At 43.4% G+C, this 15,759-nt stretch overlaps 2 protein-coding genes across 4 annotated transcripts; one reads left to right on the top strand and one right to left on the bottom strand.

Moving 5' to 3' along the window:
• The first annotated feature begins 1,651 nt into the window (after positions 1 to 1,651).
• klhl22 (kelch-like family member 22) lies at positions 1,652 to 11,114 on the top strand. Of its 3 annotated transcripts, none has more exons than XM_063490246.1 (8): positions 1,652 to 1,922; positions 2,183 to 2,443; positions 4,446 to 4,611; positions 4,697 to 5,008; positions 5,120 to 5,529; positions 7,062 to 7,254; positions 7,386 to 7,619; positions 7,946 to 11,114. In XM_063490246.1, the coding sequence occupies exons 2-8, from the start codon at positions 2,196 to 2,198 to the stop codon at positions 8,285 to 8,287; spliced, it is 1,905 nt and encodes a 634-aa protein (XP_063346316.1). In that variant the 5' UTR covers positions 1,652 to 1,922; positions 2,183 to 2,195; the 3' UTR covers positions 8,288 to 11,114. The 3 variants fall into 3 exon arrangements, with proteins under 3 accessions (XP_063346316.1, XP_063346314.1, XP_063346315.1); XM_063490244.1 differs by having other exon boundaries at positions 4,697 to 5,020; XM_063490245.1 differs by having other exon boundaries at positions 2,144 to 2,443; positions 4,697 to 5,020.
• A 1,743-nt stretch (positions 11,115 to 12,857) lies between these two features.
• Positions 12,858 to 15,759, bottom strand: tbx16 (T-box transcription factor 16). Its single transcript, XM_063490228.1, has 9 exons — positions 15,660 to 15,759; positions 15,395 to 15,551; positions 15,199 to 15,301; positions 14,654 to 14,818; positions 14,395 to 14,541; positions 14,237 to 14,307; positions 14,028 to 14,110; positions 13,729 to 13,942; positions 12,858 to 13,640 (listed from the first exon to the last, which is right to left on the bottom strand). The coding sequence occupies exons 1-9, from the start codon at positions 15,673 to 15,675 to the stop codon at positions 13,208 to 13,210; spliced, it is 1,389 nt and encodes a 462-aa protein (XP_063346298.1). The 5' UTR covers positions 15,676 to 15,759; the 3' UTR covers positions 12,858 to 13,207.

Here is a 15,759-nt window from a genome sequence, read left to right as displayed (position 1 = left end):
GAAACCTGCAACAACTAATTGATTAATTGAGTGCTCGAGTCTTTCAGGTCTAGCGGTTGAAGAATGACTCTGACAGAAATACAGTAGTGTATAGGTGGTGCGTATGCTTGCTGTTCAGACAAAGGCAGCAGGCTCTATTATAGACAGGACTGTGGGAGGGCACTTCTTCACCCAGATGGAAAATATATATGCAAACAAAAATTCATTTGGTGTTTATAAAGGGCACTTCTACACCCGGGACAGAAACCCCTCGGAGAAGCCCCACTCTCAATTTTCCCCGTGCACCGTGCTGCTGTGTACAGTGTATTGGACAGAAAAATACATCAAGTGATGGATTATTCCAGCAGTGTTTTTTTTTTCCTTTCTTTTTTAGCAGGTGGGAAAAATAACTGCTCTGAGTGTCGGGGAATGATGTATGCAAAATGAAATGTCAGCAGAAGATGAATGAAACTGTAAAGCCCAAGAAACATGGAAGCCACAATAAATTAAAAACAAAAAAAGCATCATGACTTGCTCCCTTGGAAAATCTATCTGGTAGCTCATGCTTCTAAAACTGTGGGAAATCAATCTGGGATGAAGGAGAGCAAAAATACTGGAGGCTTAAAAAAAAGAACAGATATGGCTTGAAGAGCTTTATATTATCTTTCTGCATTGTGTAGCCATAGCCTAACTACTGCTTTTTAATCGGTCAGTCTATGTAAGACTTCCCAAAACACAATAAAGTAAATTGTATACAATTTGCCCTGAGCTGCTGTAGATGTGTAACATTTTTGCCTTTTGCTTTTTTAATAACCTTACCAAAATAAACACAGAAGTGGGACAAAGTAGTAAATAGCCCCTGGTGCAGGTGTGACAGGTAGAAGTTCCAAAGTTGTTTGAGAAGGAAGCAGCGCCATCTTGTGTCAGAAAATATCACAGCATGTATTTGTCTTTAAAGGTAGTGTTAAAGAAACATTTTTATTCATATCATTTTCATTTCTTTTTTAAACGACTAGATTTAATATAATGCAGATATATTCAGAGAAAAATAATATTATTGATCATTTTAAGAATAAAGTCGAAATTTCGAGAAAAAAGTCGAAATGTGCAGATTACAGTTGTGTCGAGACAAACTGCTACGGCTGCTGTATACCCTCTACAAAATGCCGTGTGTAGATGAGTTAGTGAAGAAAAAAAAGCCATCGTGTGATACAACATACATCCTCTTGTTATACGAAGGTGATAAAGGTGTGACCATTGATCGCATCTGTCCATTACCAGCCATTTCATTTTGAACAAATCCACTCTTCTAGGCTTGTGTGTGGGTATGTCTGACCAGATGCAACTTTCTGCACTATCTTTTCAACTGTAATCTCCACATTTCGACTGTTTTTCTCCACATAGATTTTCGACTATAATTTCGAAATTTCGACTTTATTCTCAAAATGATGTTTGTTTGTTTTTTCTTAATGTAGCCCATCGTAAAAATGCTCATGTCTACACACTGAACACTGAATAGTATCGTTTTAAAGGAAAAGGTGAAGCTCTCGCTTTATTTCTCGGCAATGTGAAATATTTCTCTGATTGGTTCGATTTCAGAAATGGGTGGGACATAGCGCAGCACTGACCAATGGAAGTTGATCTAACGCCAAAATACCAAAAAGTAAACAGACTTTGTTTTTATGTATCAGGTGCAACTCAGTTCGCTGAAGTGAAGGTGTTCATGAGGCCGTTAGTACTAGACACCCGTCTGGTTTTGAACAATACGAGGACTCTTCTCTGTGCAGTCGCTTTGGTTAGGTTTTTAAGCGTACATCCTGCTGTTACAGAGTGCGTTGCACTAGCTGGCGCGCTAAGTAGCCTCTAGCTTGTTTTGGCTGCTGTCTTTTATACGAAAGTAACATTAGCTAACAGCTCTGCCGCGGAGTGACAGCTAGCCGAAGGTAGGGAGATTTGTTTGTAATTTATATGCTTTCTAAGAGTTCTTTGGTTTCATGTGTGGCATTTATCGGGCATTTAATGTGGTATAATTCTGTAATTTCACACTGACTGTGCAGTGCCATTTGCACGCGAGCATTGTCACCCACACCGCCTGTTTAGCTTCTAGCTACATTTTTCATCCTGTTTGCACCACATGTCGCTGTGCTGTTTGATTCCACTTTAGAAGTAAAGTGAAGACAGCTTTGCGTGATGTATGTATCAGGCAGACAAACGCGATGAAGCCCGAGCGCCGCTGTGCTGTCATGGCTGAGGATGGAGCTCTGAGTCCAGTAGGAGGACGCGCCGGGTCATCGGGCCGCCTGCGCCGACAGTCCTACAGAAGTTCAGAGCATTTCTGCAGCCTGCTGGACGGCCTACTGTCTCTCAGACACAGTGGCACCTTGTTTGATGTTGTGCTGGTTGTGGAAGGTCGCCCAATACAAGCCCACCGTATAATACTGGCAGCCTCCTGTGATTATTTCAGGTAAAACTCAGAGGAGTTATTTTTTCTTTTGCTTTCATCTTCACTTTGCTGTTTTCTCTCTGTGCACACGACAGTACTGTATGCAATCTTTTGCGCCTGTTTCCACAGAGATCCAAAATTTTCATACAAGAGCATTCATATGCACGCCATTGACCGTCAAAATAGTCAGCCACCTCCAGGCTAGTGAATGAATAAGTTGTTTCCTGTAACACACACCACAACATATGCTAATGTGTTTACTAGCAAATCTGACCAGTTACTTTGGCACCCCCGTGTCACAAGACACAGCCTAGGCATTTTGCACAGTCCAGTTGAAACCAAATGTATCCTCAAGCTCAGCAACATTGTCATATGATCACTAGTGGTTTGCATATTTTGGGTTCTGCCACCAGTCACATGATTGCTTGAACCTCAGTGCTTTGCCCTCAGAGGCCTTGAGCTGCACCTGTGATTTAGTCTTTCCCTGCGTACTGTAGTCACATCAAAACTTCTGTGGAGGTGATTTCCCACTCGTGGGACTAATAAAGGTATCTTATCTTATCTTATCTTATCTTAACTTTTAAAAAAATTAAAGAGTTCTTTCTCAGTTATATAACTCTGGTTTGTTTTTATTACCGTCTAAAGCCTAAAACTTGAAAACATTTAGTGGTAATAAAACCAGTGTCACTTGTTCCTTTAAGTCCACTGCTTACAAGGTCAGCATAGAGCTATTGTGACTGGAATACAAATGTCACCACCAGATAATTTCAAGTGTATTACTGTGAGCATAGTTACTGTGCGGTAATGCTATAGATTCAAAAATGTGTAAAAACCTAACTTGTTGGTATTTGTTCCTGCTATCTGTTCGTCAGATCACAGTCAGTGTCTGAGCATAAGTGTTCTTATTCACTTGAGTTACTCCATAACAGCCTGGAAATGTTAACAACAATGGAAACATTGCCGATGTCTGTGTGAAGCAGAGATAAAAAGATGGACTCGTCAACCCATCCTTCTATTCATTTTATTAACTGCTTATCCAATTCTGGGGCTGGAGCCTGTCCCAAATGTCATAGGGTGACAGGCGGGGTACGCCCTGGGGACGCTGCCAGTCCGTCACAGGACTCCCACAAAGAGAAATAAACAACTACACATACATTCACACCTGGAGCTGGTTTACATTAAATAGTTAATCTAACATGCATGTCCTTGGATTGTGGGAAGAAGCCACAAATTCACACAGAGAACATGCAGACCCAACCAGCTGGCAGGTTCAAAGCAGGAACCTTCTTGCTGTGAGGAGTCAGCAGTGATTTGACTCACTCGCACTCGATGTAGGGCAGCTGGTTCAGCCGATTGCAACATTGCGCCTGATTTTGACAACACAATCAGGCCCAATGTTGCATCTGTGTTTTAATCTCCCCAAATGTTTCATCAGCTAGTTAAACCAGTCAGGTGACATAGCTGCAGTTTGTTTTAGGTCTGTGGTGAATTTTACTTTTACTTGCGATTCTTTCCTACATCATGTCGAAACTAAAACTGTAAGAGAAACATTTCTGACGTTTCACTGAAAACGTCAGCCTGCAGTTTGCATAAGCCAAGAGTCAATGCAACATTTTTGTTCTGAATGCTTGTTTGTAGTCAGTGCAGGACTGCAGAATATTTTCAGGGTAATGCAACGTGTCAGTAAACTCCCAGGCTCTGCTCTTGACAGGTTGCCCTCTAACCCCCTTACAGATAATGATTTTCCATTAAGCATTGTCAAATTAAATTTCATTTCACTGGTAAATATGACCTAAAAACTGCATATATAGAATAATCAGTTATATTAAAAACAGTTTGCTGGCTTATCCTAAAATAAGGCCTTTTCTCCCTCTGCCGGCACCATTTTTGCTTCTTCTCCCATACATTTGAATTCAATGTTCTTTGAGTTGCTACATCTCTCCCTTATGATAGGGTGTGAGTCTTATCATTACTGGGCGACCAGGATGACCCAGCATAATACTTTATTACCCTTCTCCACTAGGGGGATGTTTGCAGGAGGCCTCCGGGAAACACAGCAAAAGGAGATTGCAATTCATGGAGTGTCCTACATGGCCATGAAGAAAATACTTGACTACATCTACACGTCAGAGATTGACTTAGACCCAGAGTGTGTGCAGGAAGTCCTGATAGCTGCCACACTTGTACAAGTAGGTTGTTGTTCCTACTTCTTTCTTATTTTGTTTTGTTTTTTAAATTTGTTCAGCTAACCTGTGCAGCTTTTGTGTTTTCCAGCTTGAGAATGTCATAGGCTTCTGCTGTGATTTCCTTTTCTCTTGGATGGACGAGACCAACATTTTAGAGCTGTATCACCTGGCCGATCTCTACGCACTACAACAGCTAAAGGCCAAGGTGCACTCCTTCATGCTTAGCAACATTCAGACGTTGTCCCGAACAGATGTGTACCGACAGCTGCCCCAGGATGAAGTGTTCAGGGCGCTGAGCAGCGACGAGCTCCAGGTGAACAGCGAGAATGAGGTGTACGAGGCAGCGCTTCACTATCATTACAGTCCCGAGCAGGTGGAAACTGACCAGGTGTACTTGCAGGTCAGTCCAAAGGTGTGTCTGCATTTATACTCATCTATCTAAATAAAGCACACATCTTAATTACACTCTATTAAAGTGTTGCATTTATGTTTCTGTCTCCCTCACCTGAAGGACAATCTCAAGATGCTCGACGCAGTGCGGTTTTGCCTGATTGAGAAGCACATGCTGCAGAGATTGCACAACAGACTGAAGCAGTGTCCACTGAAGGATTCTGTTTCAGCTGCACTGCGCTACCACGAGCAGGAGCTCCTGCAGCCTGTCCTCCAGACTCCTCTCACCCAGCCGCGGTCCACTTTCCACTGCATACTGGGCTTCGGGGGAATGTTTAGTTCCAGCTCCCTCGCATACACCGATCACCTGTTTCAGGTGTTTCACCCAAGCTGGGGGGAGTGGAAGAGTCTCACTGCAGCTCACACTCCCCGGATGTCCAACCAGGGCGTCGCCGTGCTCAACAACTTTGTTTATCTTATTGGCGGGGACATGAACACCAGTGGATTTCATGCAGAGACCCGCTGCTGGAGGTGAGAGCCTATCATACGCCCTTTATGGTTCATTTTTGTGGTTAAGTTAGAGCTGCAGCTGATTAATCTCATTAATCAGTTTATTACTGTTGAATTTTTAAATTAAAAATACAGGAAGCAATCTTACAGGAGGCTCTGGACTTTCATTTGCATGATTTGATCCTCGAGACGATAAAAGGAAAGGAAGGAAGGAGTTTGAGGATCTTTGCCAGCAGATGGAGTTTGCCTAGTTGTCATGGAAATGTAGATTTTCCAAGTTACAGTTATTCAGTATCTTAAAGAACTTTTTCTCCGTGTTTGCTTTTTAAATGATGTTCACAGTTTTGACAACATCCGTTTAGGTACATCCACACCTCCAGCATTCACAATGCTGTGGTGATTTGGGAGCTTTGAAAGGAGACACAGCTGCAGAAATATCAGGGAGGGAGTTTTTTTCTGGACAAGCAGAAAATGACTTGTCGTAAAAGCCACATTTGCTTGAAAAGCAGGTTCACACACCTTTTGTGATTTCATCCTTTTTTGCTCGGCATCCTCCGGTGATGTTTGATGCTCTCGGCTTGTCTCCATTATGTTGCAGCATGACTGCCTCATACTCAGGTGTTATTTTCAGTGACGCTTTCGCATGATTGTGAGCCCGAGCAAAGAACTCTCTGGTCTTTCAGAGATGTTCTTTAAGTAAGCGAACCTGCTCTTCCTGTTTACCCGTCTGAATGGTCAATATGATGTGCTTACACTGCTGTTCTGGTGAGGGAGATTATCTTTACTAGTAGTTTGCCACAACAGCGACCAACATTAAACCCCACAAAGGGCTCAAGCATTAATTAGATGCAAATGGGGTTTGATTCAAATAAACTAGACACTGATATTTATAATTTAATTTAGATGCTTTTAATTCAGTGTAAAGATACTAAATACATCGCTCCAGGGGTGTTCTCTGACTCACAGTTACTGTGGTGGAGGATTTCTGAGCAGCTGTCGGTCTCTGGAGGCGTTTCTTTGGCTGACACATTACTGATGTTACTTGCTGGCGTCAGATGTCTTACTGACTTGTGCACCGCATCATAAAGTCATGGAGCTGAATATTCGTCATTTCTGAGCTTTAACACCAGTTGACAGGGCTGGTGGGAGGTGGAGAAGTGAAGTGGGGGGAAGAAAGTTGACTTCATGCTGAGACTTTGCACACAAACATCCCCAGCTAAAAATCATTTACTAATGTTGCCAGTGCCTTTTTATATGAATATTGAAAAATGAAGGAGTGAACTGAGTACAGGTTAGAGTAAAGGGGATTGGCTCATTTTTTTAAGATGGAAAAAAACAACAAGACAAATTCCTATCTGCTGATGAGGATCGTGTGATCTATAAAAAGAGCTGCACAGAAGAGCTGCTAAATCCTTAAAGATTTTTAAAACAATATCGATAGAAGCCTAACAGTTCTGTTTTGTTTTAATAGAGTTTCCACTTTGCTTCCAGATGAGCTCATCTTTCATATAAGGTTGTTTTTCACTGTTCTGAGATTCGTCTGCTCTTTCCAGATACGACCCCCGTCACAACAAGTGGCACACCATCCAGCCTCTGCAGCAGCAGCATGCCGACCACTGTGTTTGTGTTGTGGGCGGCCATATTTATGCCATCGGAGGACGAGACTACAACCACGAGCTGGAGTCGGTGGAGCGTTATGACCCACACAAAGACACATGGGAGTTTGTGTCTCCTCTAAAGAGAGAGGTATGGAAACCTGAAGGTGTGAAAGATTGAAAATGAGTGCATATGATTCTTCTACTGTCCACATGATGGCGCTGCTTACTCACATTTGTGCTGAGACCTACATCCAGTGTAATACTAGGTTACCCTTTCAGGTGTATGCCCATGCTGGAGCAGTGGTGGATGGAAAAATTTATATAACGTGTGGGCGCCGAGGCGTGGCGTACCTCAGAGAGACTTGCTGTTTTGACCCAGCAGCCAATCGCTGGACAGGGTGCGCAGAGGGCCCGGTGGAGCGGGCGTGGCACGGCATGGCAGCCGTTAACGGCCGCATGTACGTTATTGGAGGAAGTAATGACGAGCGCGGATACAGGAGGGATGTCCTGAAGGTATCGTCATGAGTGATCGCAGCTGTTTATCGTTGGCTCTTTGCTTCTCATGCAGTTTAAAGTATTGCCTCTTTTTCAGCCTGCTCACCTCTGTTTTTTTCCTCCTATAGTATGAATTTAAATTTGAAAATATTCCACGGCCTTTTCTAGACCGACATTATTTTGCATACTAATACAGGCCAGAAGCTTTGACTTCTAAAGCTAATTAAATTAATTTCTGTACGAGCCAGAGTGGCACGTTTTGATGCTCTTCCTGCAGCACTTTTATGAAATAAAGAGTCATTTATTGCTCGCTGTTGTTATTTATTTTTTTTCTTCAATTTCAGGTAGCGTGCTTTAACCCCACAGCCAACTCCTGGTCTTTAATGTCCCCCCTCCCTGCGGGCCACGGAGAACCCGGCATAGCTGTGCTGGACAGTCACATCTACATCGTGGGAGGGCGTACGCACGACAAAGGCAACAGGATGAAATACGTTCACGTGTACAACGCCGACAAAGACGAGTGGAAAAACGGCACGGAGTTTAAGGCGCACGTCTCCGGCCTGGCAGCCTGTGTGGCGCTCATGACCCCCGCTGTGATCGCCCAGGCCAGAAGCTGGGAGCAACGCACCAAGGCTTCATGGGAAGAAGTGGACATGGACAGCTCAGATGACTCAAGTGTGGACTGAAGCTGCCGTGTTAATCGGATTCCATCATCATCAAGGACCTCCTTGCGATCTCTTTCTTTCTTTTTTTTATTTAACTCTGCATGTTGAGTTTCGGATGTATTTAGTTTTTTTGGGGGGTCACATGCATGTTGACAACTCGGAGTGCCTCTGAACCAAAGGTGTCATTCAGGACCTTTTTCTTATTTCTCTGATCTGACCTTAGGTACTCTTGCCCAGTCCGGGAATCTCTTCTCTGAACAAATGTTCACGCTGCTGTTTGTTACTGATCGCTCGTCCGTATTTCCTTAAAACCACCGGTGTTTCTGCGACGCTTATCACAGAGAGCAAAGAACGTTTTCGAGATTAGTAGCTATGCAATAACATGGTACTTTGGAGTAAAGACACATATGTGGGCTTTTCCTTTAAGACTGTGGGGCCCCGAGTTATTACTGTGGGAGCAGTATTACTGTGTGGCTAAATAAACATAAAAGCGACATGTTGCTCACTGCTAGCAAGGACAAGTCTGTGGCGAGACTGACTGCCGGAGAAACTCAAAACCCGACGATGAATCTCCACCGAAATCCACAACTACCAAAACAAGAGAGCAAAAACTATGACCAGGCATATCCCAGACCAGAGTGCGCTCTGGTGTGACAACTTGAAGCTGAACGGGTCACAAAGCCACTTGGAGATTGGAGAAGTGACTTCTTCCTTATTTCTATTTTCTGCAATGTCACACACTGAAGTTGTATTCTGTAGTAATAACAGTTCCTGTTTCTAAAAAAAACAACAACTATAAAGGCAGTTTTGCAAAAAACAAAAAAAAACCCAAGCACGTATTTTATCTGTGAAAAGAATGGCGGGGGTCACACAGTTAAGCTCTCATTATTCCTCAGCTGGTTCTCTGCATTGTCAGTTCACAACAATAAACATACAAGAAGTGGGTTTTTGTCTCCATCCCCCAGACAGCTGCTCAGTGGAGCTATCATCTCTCCAAACCTCTGAATGATCGTTACGTTGTGCAAACGTCGTGCCTTGTTTTCTTGCTTTCATTCACTCTTAGCCTGAGTTTATATGTGATCGTATGTCTGAACAGAGACGAGCCTTAGCTATCGTGCCTCTGATATCATCATATAAATAATGAATAATTCCAAATAATAATTATTTAATTTATTTATGGCTGTAGCTGGATAGAGGAAGGGGTCTACAGATTGAAGTTGCCATTTATTTGTAAATGAAATGTGAAAATTAACCATTACTTTATTTTTGTGCATGTGTGTCCTTTTACTGATCCGCTCATCACTTGAGCTTAATCTGAATCCTCATGATGGTTTATTTCAGAATATTTGTCTTCACCGAATCGCTTTGCACTGTGTGTGTGTATGAGAGAGTGTGAGTGTGTGTTGCCTTGCAAACCCTGTTTCACACTGGACTCAACCACTGTTAATGCTTCATTTGAACCCACGTAATTGTAAATGTACCCGTCTTTTCCACGTGATTTGTTGGAAACACTGTCAAACATATGCAAACAAGATAACTTTTTAAATTTGATTAAAAAATATATATGTCCTGCTTTTGTCACGTCTGAATGTTGTATAGGGAAAAGTATTACATGGGTTTAACAATGGACTGGATTTTGTGCCAGCATTGAGCTTGAAGCACCAGTTAAATCGTCTTGGGGAACAAACATCTACAGAATTGAAACTGACTTCTAAGAAATATTAGTTTTTGGGGGTTTTTTTCCTCAAGAAAAGAAGTAATTGCTGAGAAAGTTACAGGAAATTGTCAGGCGTGTAACTAAGAAGCAGATGTTTTGGCTTCGACAACTCTCTGACTTGAGTTCGTCTTTTTTTGTTTGTTTAATTTAAAGCCCGTTTCATAAATCTAACGTCAGCTCCCAGCAGTTGATTGTGCTCCTTGTTTGAACTGCTGCCTCCTGCCTTTTATTCCTCCCAGTCTCTACCAGTTCCTCTCCATTTGGCTCTGAACTCCATCAGCTTTATGAAGGCTGACTGCTACTTTCCTCTCTGAGGCTGTTTCATCTACATCTGTTACCCCCCACCAGCACTAAGTGTGTGTGCTCCCTCCCACACACCCCTCTCTTTCACACTATTGTGCCAGCCCCCAGCAAGTAGTCTGGCAGGATCTGCTGACATCAGCGCTGAACATCCAGGATCTGTGTTTGTGTTTACGCATCAAATCTCTGTGTTCTAAAGCTATACTACCACCTCGGGGCCACTTAAAACGTACAGTCGCGCTCTTAACCGCATCAGCGGCCGTTACAGACATCTGAGTGCGGGTCGATCTGGTGCTCTTTGCTGGACCATTATCAGAGCAATTAAAAGGCCCACATTAGTCAGTGATGTAGAGTTATGCAGATTAAACCCAGTGGAGTTGAGGATGTGTGAGCCGAGGGGATTTTGCTAAGTGCCCACTTGTATCCTCTACTTTCTCCTGCTCTGCAGGAGAGGAGGAAGTCAATTGAAATCAATAGAGAACAAAGAAAGTCACCTGTAGACGAAGATCTGGCCTGCAAAACATTGTCTTTCATTGTGTCGCAGACGATTTCCCTTCTAGATGTCTACACTGGAGACCGGTCACACTACACAGAGTGACCCAGAGACATAGGGGGGCTTTGTCTTTATATCATGGAGCATAAAACAATGAGTTTATCATTTATGTTTGCACCAGTATCTAAGTAACCCCTGTTTTTGCTTGATGTGCAAAGTCCTGCAAAAAGTTGTATTATGTATTTTGTATCACAAAGTTTTTTCATGCAGTTGCTGAACATTTGGCCTGCTTTGCACTTTCCTCATGAACTGTTCCCAGGTGTAATTTGTATTTTTTCACATGTATTCATTGATTTATAGTTTAATTACTCAGAAAAGATTTTTATAAAGTAATAAAACTGACCATTGTTTCTCTCTTTTTTACTTATTTGATTTTGCATGTCTAAATTACATGTGTAGTCCAGACTTATTTAACTGTATGCAACTTGAGGGTCTCATTAGTATGACACGCATGAAAGATGGGATTTTACTGTTGTTAACATGTTATTAGACAGATTATGAGACCATATTATGAACAGAGACCAGCTGTGACATCACCAGCTGTAAGCAAATTAACATTATCCACTGACAAGTATTTTAGCACATGTTTTTGGCTGAGAACACAGGTTTCCTGCAGGTGTAGATGGCATGAAGACAAATCACCCTTGTGCATTCATCCATGCAGTATGAGCCTATATTCACCTAGTTTAACCCTTTAAAGTGTGAAAACCTCAAAGCCTGCATGGAAAGCAGCTGCACAGTTTACAAGTCTCCTGATCTTTATCATCAGGTCAGACAGATTTAAAAAATTACCTTTTGTAACAATGAGTCGTGAATCTGTTTGCAAAACTCTCAGCTGCTACTGTAGATTAATTAAAATGCAACAGAAATGTTAGTTATTGTGGGCAGAGGTGGAAAATGTGGTGATGAAAGCATTTTTTTTTTAAACAGATACAATCCTGTTCCTGTACAACGGAGCCCAGGGTGGAAGAAACAAACTGTTTCTCTGAATCTGAGCTCCCTCTGCTCCGACCTGCTCACCGGGCAGAGCAGATTCCTGTAAAGATCAGCCTCTTCTCGTCCTCATTAAAATGGGCAAATGAAGTGTGTTCAGCAGGAGAAGCCTGTGGGTGGACACGCCAGTTCAGGGAAGCGCTCGAATAATGAATTGCACTGGATAAAATCCACACTAGACTTGGGTTTCTCCTGAAGGATAATTCCCCCCCCCAAACCACTCTTCCTCTTACCCCCCTTGGATTTTACGAAAGTCATTAGCAGCCCATATCCCCCTGAGGGTGGAGACAGTGGGTTGAGCCTGTGTTTTTCAGTTGTGAAAAGGAGCCAACAGCCCCCCCATTTTCATGCTTTTTAAGGCTCATTGACATGGAGAACGAGGGCCGTGGAGATGCTTTATGTGCCGGTGGGTAAACCACAGCAGGTGACCCAGAGTCGCAGTAATACAGCGTCTTTAATGCATGCTGTGCTTGTCGAAACTACAGAGTATAGCCTCATTAGATCAACAAAGAGGAAATACAAACAAACACCACCAAAGGCTGCGGCTCTTATCAGGGGTGGCCAGGTACAAAGCATGCAGATGTGCACCCACTGGGAGAAGGCCAAGGAGTTCAGGCACTTTTACAAACTCTTACCCATTCAGTCAGGAGACTGGCTGCATGCGTGAACATCGACTGGGAGGAAATCAAAGTCAACAGGCAGATGCTGGTGTGAGAAATAATTAAAGGGTCACAAGTAAATAGAAAGGATACGAATCCAGAGACACCACAACCTTTGTTGTCACAGTTTTGTTTGAATAGAAGAAAAATGCATAAGAGTGAGATTCAGGATAGAAAAATATTTGTTTCATACCTCATATTGGTCTCTTTTTGTACACTTTTGTATCTCAAGTTAATAAGACATCAGTGTAATAATGATATGGATTCACATACAAGACTTCAAGTCCAGAGACTTTTATTTATTTTTTATGTTTTTTTATGTCACACCACAATTTGACAAACAATAATTGCACACAAATGATTAACTCTTACATTATTATTCTTAGCTTTTTACAAAAATATTTATTTACACTGGGAAACGAGGTGAAATGCAAAATAAATAGTTTTTTTTTCTTTTTTCAAACAATTAAACCACAAACTTGAGTTGCACTCAGCATTAAATGGCCGATTTGAATCCTGCCAGTCGGGGCAGCAGACAGAGTCACTCCTTTTTCTTACTCTCGCCTATCAGTTTTTCTCACTCTGGCTGCAGGGTTGGGGCCCTCAGCCTTGTTTATTCATGCGCTCTCACAGCTGTGAGTGCCGGGATCAGCTTTTTGTTAAGATGGCATCATAAGCAGCAGCGGTAAAGTAACTCTCAGTTGACGGTGGAGATCCCTTCACCAGCACGAATAAGAGAACAGCGGGTACTGGCTCCACTCGGCCACGTTGCCATGGTGATAGCTGTGATGCACAGCTTGCCTGGTGTAGTCAGTGGTCAGATGATGAGGAGGGGGATACTGGGAAGGACCTGGGCTGCCCCACTGGCCCAGGGGCTGCTCGGTGCTGTAGGGGTTGTAGATGTGGTGACCGATGACCCCCGGCTTGCTGGCCTGGGCCACAGACATGTTGAGCACCCCCGTGTAGTCCTGGGGGCCTGGGAGGTGCTGGGGGCCACAGCTGGAAGGGCCAACCTCACGGGCCTTTGAGGAGTCGTGATCAGGGACCGTGGCTATGTCGGGAACTCTGGACTCAAAGCTGCTGCGTCCGGATCCGCTGTTGCTGCTGCCGATGCTGGAGGAGGGGGACGGGGACTTTCCATACTCATGGAACCTGGGGAGTAAAAAAAGAGAAAAGAACAAATATTGATTGGCATTCATCAAAACATGATTATAATATGATCTGCTGCATTGCTGTTTACCTGTATGACTGGTAGGAAGCTGGAGTAGGAACAAGCTGCTCTGTGCTGTAGAGATCTCTTGTGTCTGCTCCAACAGGAGAGTCAGTCCTCACTCTGTGCTCTCTCTCAGCATCCCAAGGAGAGTAGCGCTCCTCTTTGACACCATCCTCTTCTTTTGTTTTGGGCAGCTCTTCATCCTCTCCGTCGAAACCGTCATACGAAGACTGGCAGAAGTCTGAGGAGCCACAGATCATCAAATGAGAGAAAGAACAAAACAAAAAAGGCATCAACATGAAGAGAGAAGAGTGTGAAAGCGGTACCTGGTGGACTGTCTTCTTCAGAGTTCAAAATGTCTGATGCCTTGGTCCTCTTCTCAAGGCATGATGGGTCCTTGTTGGCACGTCTGCAGCAGTAGATCAGTTATATTAAAAACAAATACAAACTACAATACACTGAACAATAAATGAGCTCAGATCCTTTCAAGTCAACCGACCAAACTGGAGCTTTCGCGTCGGCATTTTAACCTCACCTTTTCTTATTAGTGCCTTCATCCCGGAAGCCTTTTGCAAATGGGTTGTGATCGATCTTCAGCTTTGTAATCTGCAGGAGAGGGAGACGCAAAGTCAATGTTAAAACTTTGTGATTTGTCTCTCGGCACAAGGCATACTTGCAGTGCTAGAAACAGACCTTAGTGTTCTGGTAGGCAGTGACTGCAGTGAAGGAAGTCTCCGGGAAGGTGAAGGTCTGGAAAACACTCCAGCGCACACTGAACAGGTCGTCTGCCTGGACGATGTGGAACCGCGGGTGGTAGCGATGCATGGAGTGCAAAATGATCTGCAGACAAGGAGGCCATGATTTACAAGCACCGCCAAAATGTTCGGTCTAAAGACGTCAAACTTTATAATAATTTTTTTTTTTAAGTGTTGCAGATGTTGCTTTTACTCACATGGCCGTGCTGGTCGAGCGTGTTGTTAGTCAGCTTGAGCTTGAGGAAGGAGACAGACTGCTTCATCCAGTGACTCCCTGGTGCTGGAGAGTCTGGGTGGAGGTAGGTTCTGCAGGGAGGCTGAGGTTCTGCCTTTCCTGCTACCTCCCACTTCTTTTTATTCCACTGTTGGAAGGAGACACATGAGTCAGTCAATTTGAAAAAGGCGAGTAACGGAAGAATTTTAAACTCCTTCCTTTTTCCACGATAGACTGGAGAGCGATGGCTGGCCTGTACCACCCACAGAGATGGGGAGGGGAGCGGGGGGTAGTACAGTGGGCTCACAGCAGGGGATAGAAAAACAGGAAGAGATAACATCCTTTGATGTACAATGTTGGGGGGGTGGGGTGGGGGGTGATAAACAGGGGATGTCTTGTCTGGGGATGGTGGCTACCACTTTGGGTTATCTACAGCCAAACCTATGACTCTGGTGAGGCCTTGGGAAGTGAATTTTCTCTCATGCATGACTCATTAATACACAAAGGAGAAAGCTACTGGTGTCTTACCTTATACCTGAAACCATCCTCTGGGACCATGTCGACCAACAACACGTACTTGGCACATGGAATAAGCCCGGATAGATTCACTTTGCAATGTGGAAACATTCGCCTGGTAAACACGGGAGAAAGAATGAGTTCTGTAAAATGTGGGGGAGCAAGGTGTGAACATTTAGCATTTTATTTTATTTTTCTGTTGCCCTACCTTCCCGGTTTAGTAATGATCATCTCTGTCCCTATTTCATGGAAGGTCTTCCACAGTTCAGTGTCCTCCAGAAACATCCTAATATTGCCCTGGAGATAGGCATCAGGTCCGGGAGCTATGTGGGCCGGAGGAGGCCCGCTGAAATTGGACTTCAAGTCTAGAAGAAAAACATGAATAAACATTTTTTACTGGAAAAACTGGTAGAAGAAGACACGCGTGTGCTCACGGAGGCAAAGCTAATATTAAGAAGTAGTCATCAACTCACCTCTGATGGACTGCATCCTTTGGATTCAACTTGATATGTTTTTGACTCAAAAGGCTTAAAAAAACAAAAAAACAAAAAAAACAACGAAAGAAAGAAAAAA

Source organism: Pelmatolapia mariae, linkage group LG12 (genome assembly GCF_036321145.2).
Source record: "Pelmatolapia mariae isolate MD_Pm_ZW linkage group LG12, Pm_UMD_F_2, whole genome shotgun sequence".
Lineage (NCBI taxonomy): Eukaryota > Metazoa > Chordata > Actinopteri > Cichliformes > Cichlidae > Pelmatolapia > Pelmatolapia mariae.
The sequence above is the reverse complement of the archived record's forward strand: the minus strand, read 5'-3'. Positions and strand labels throughout refer to the sequence as shown.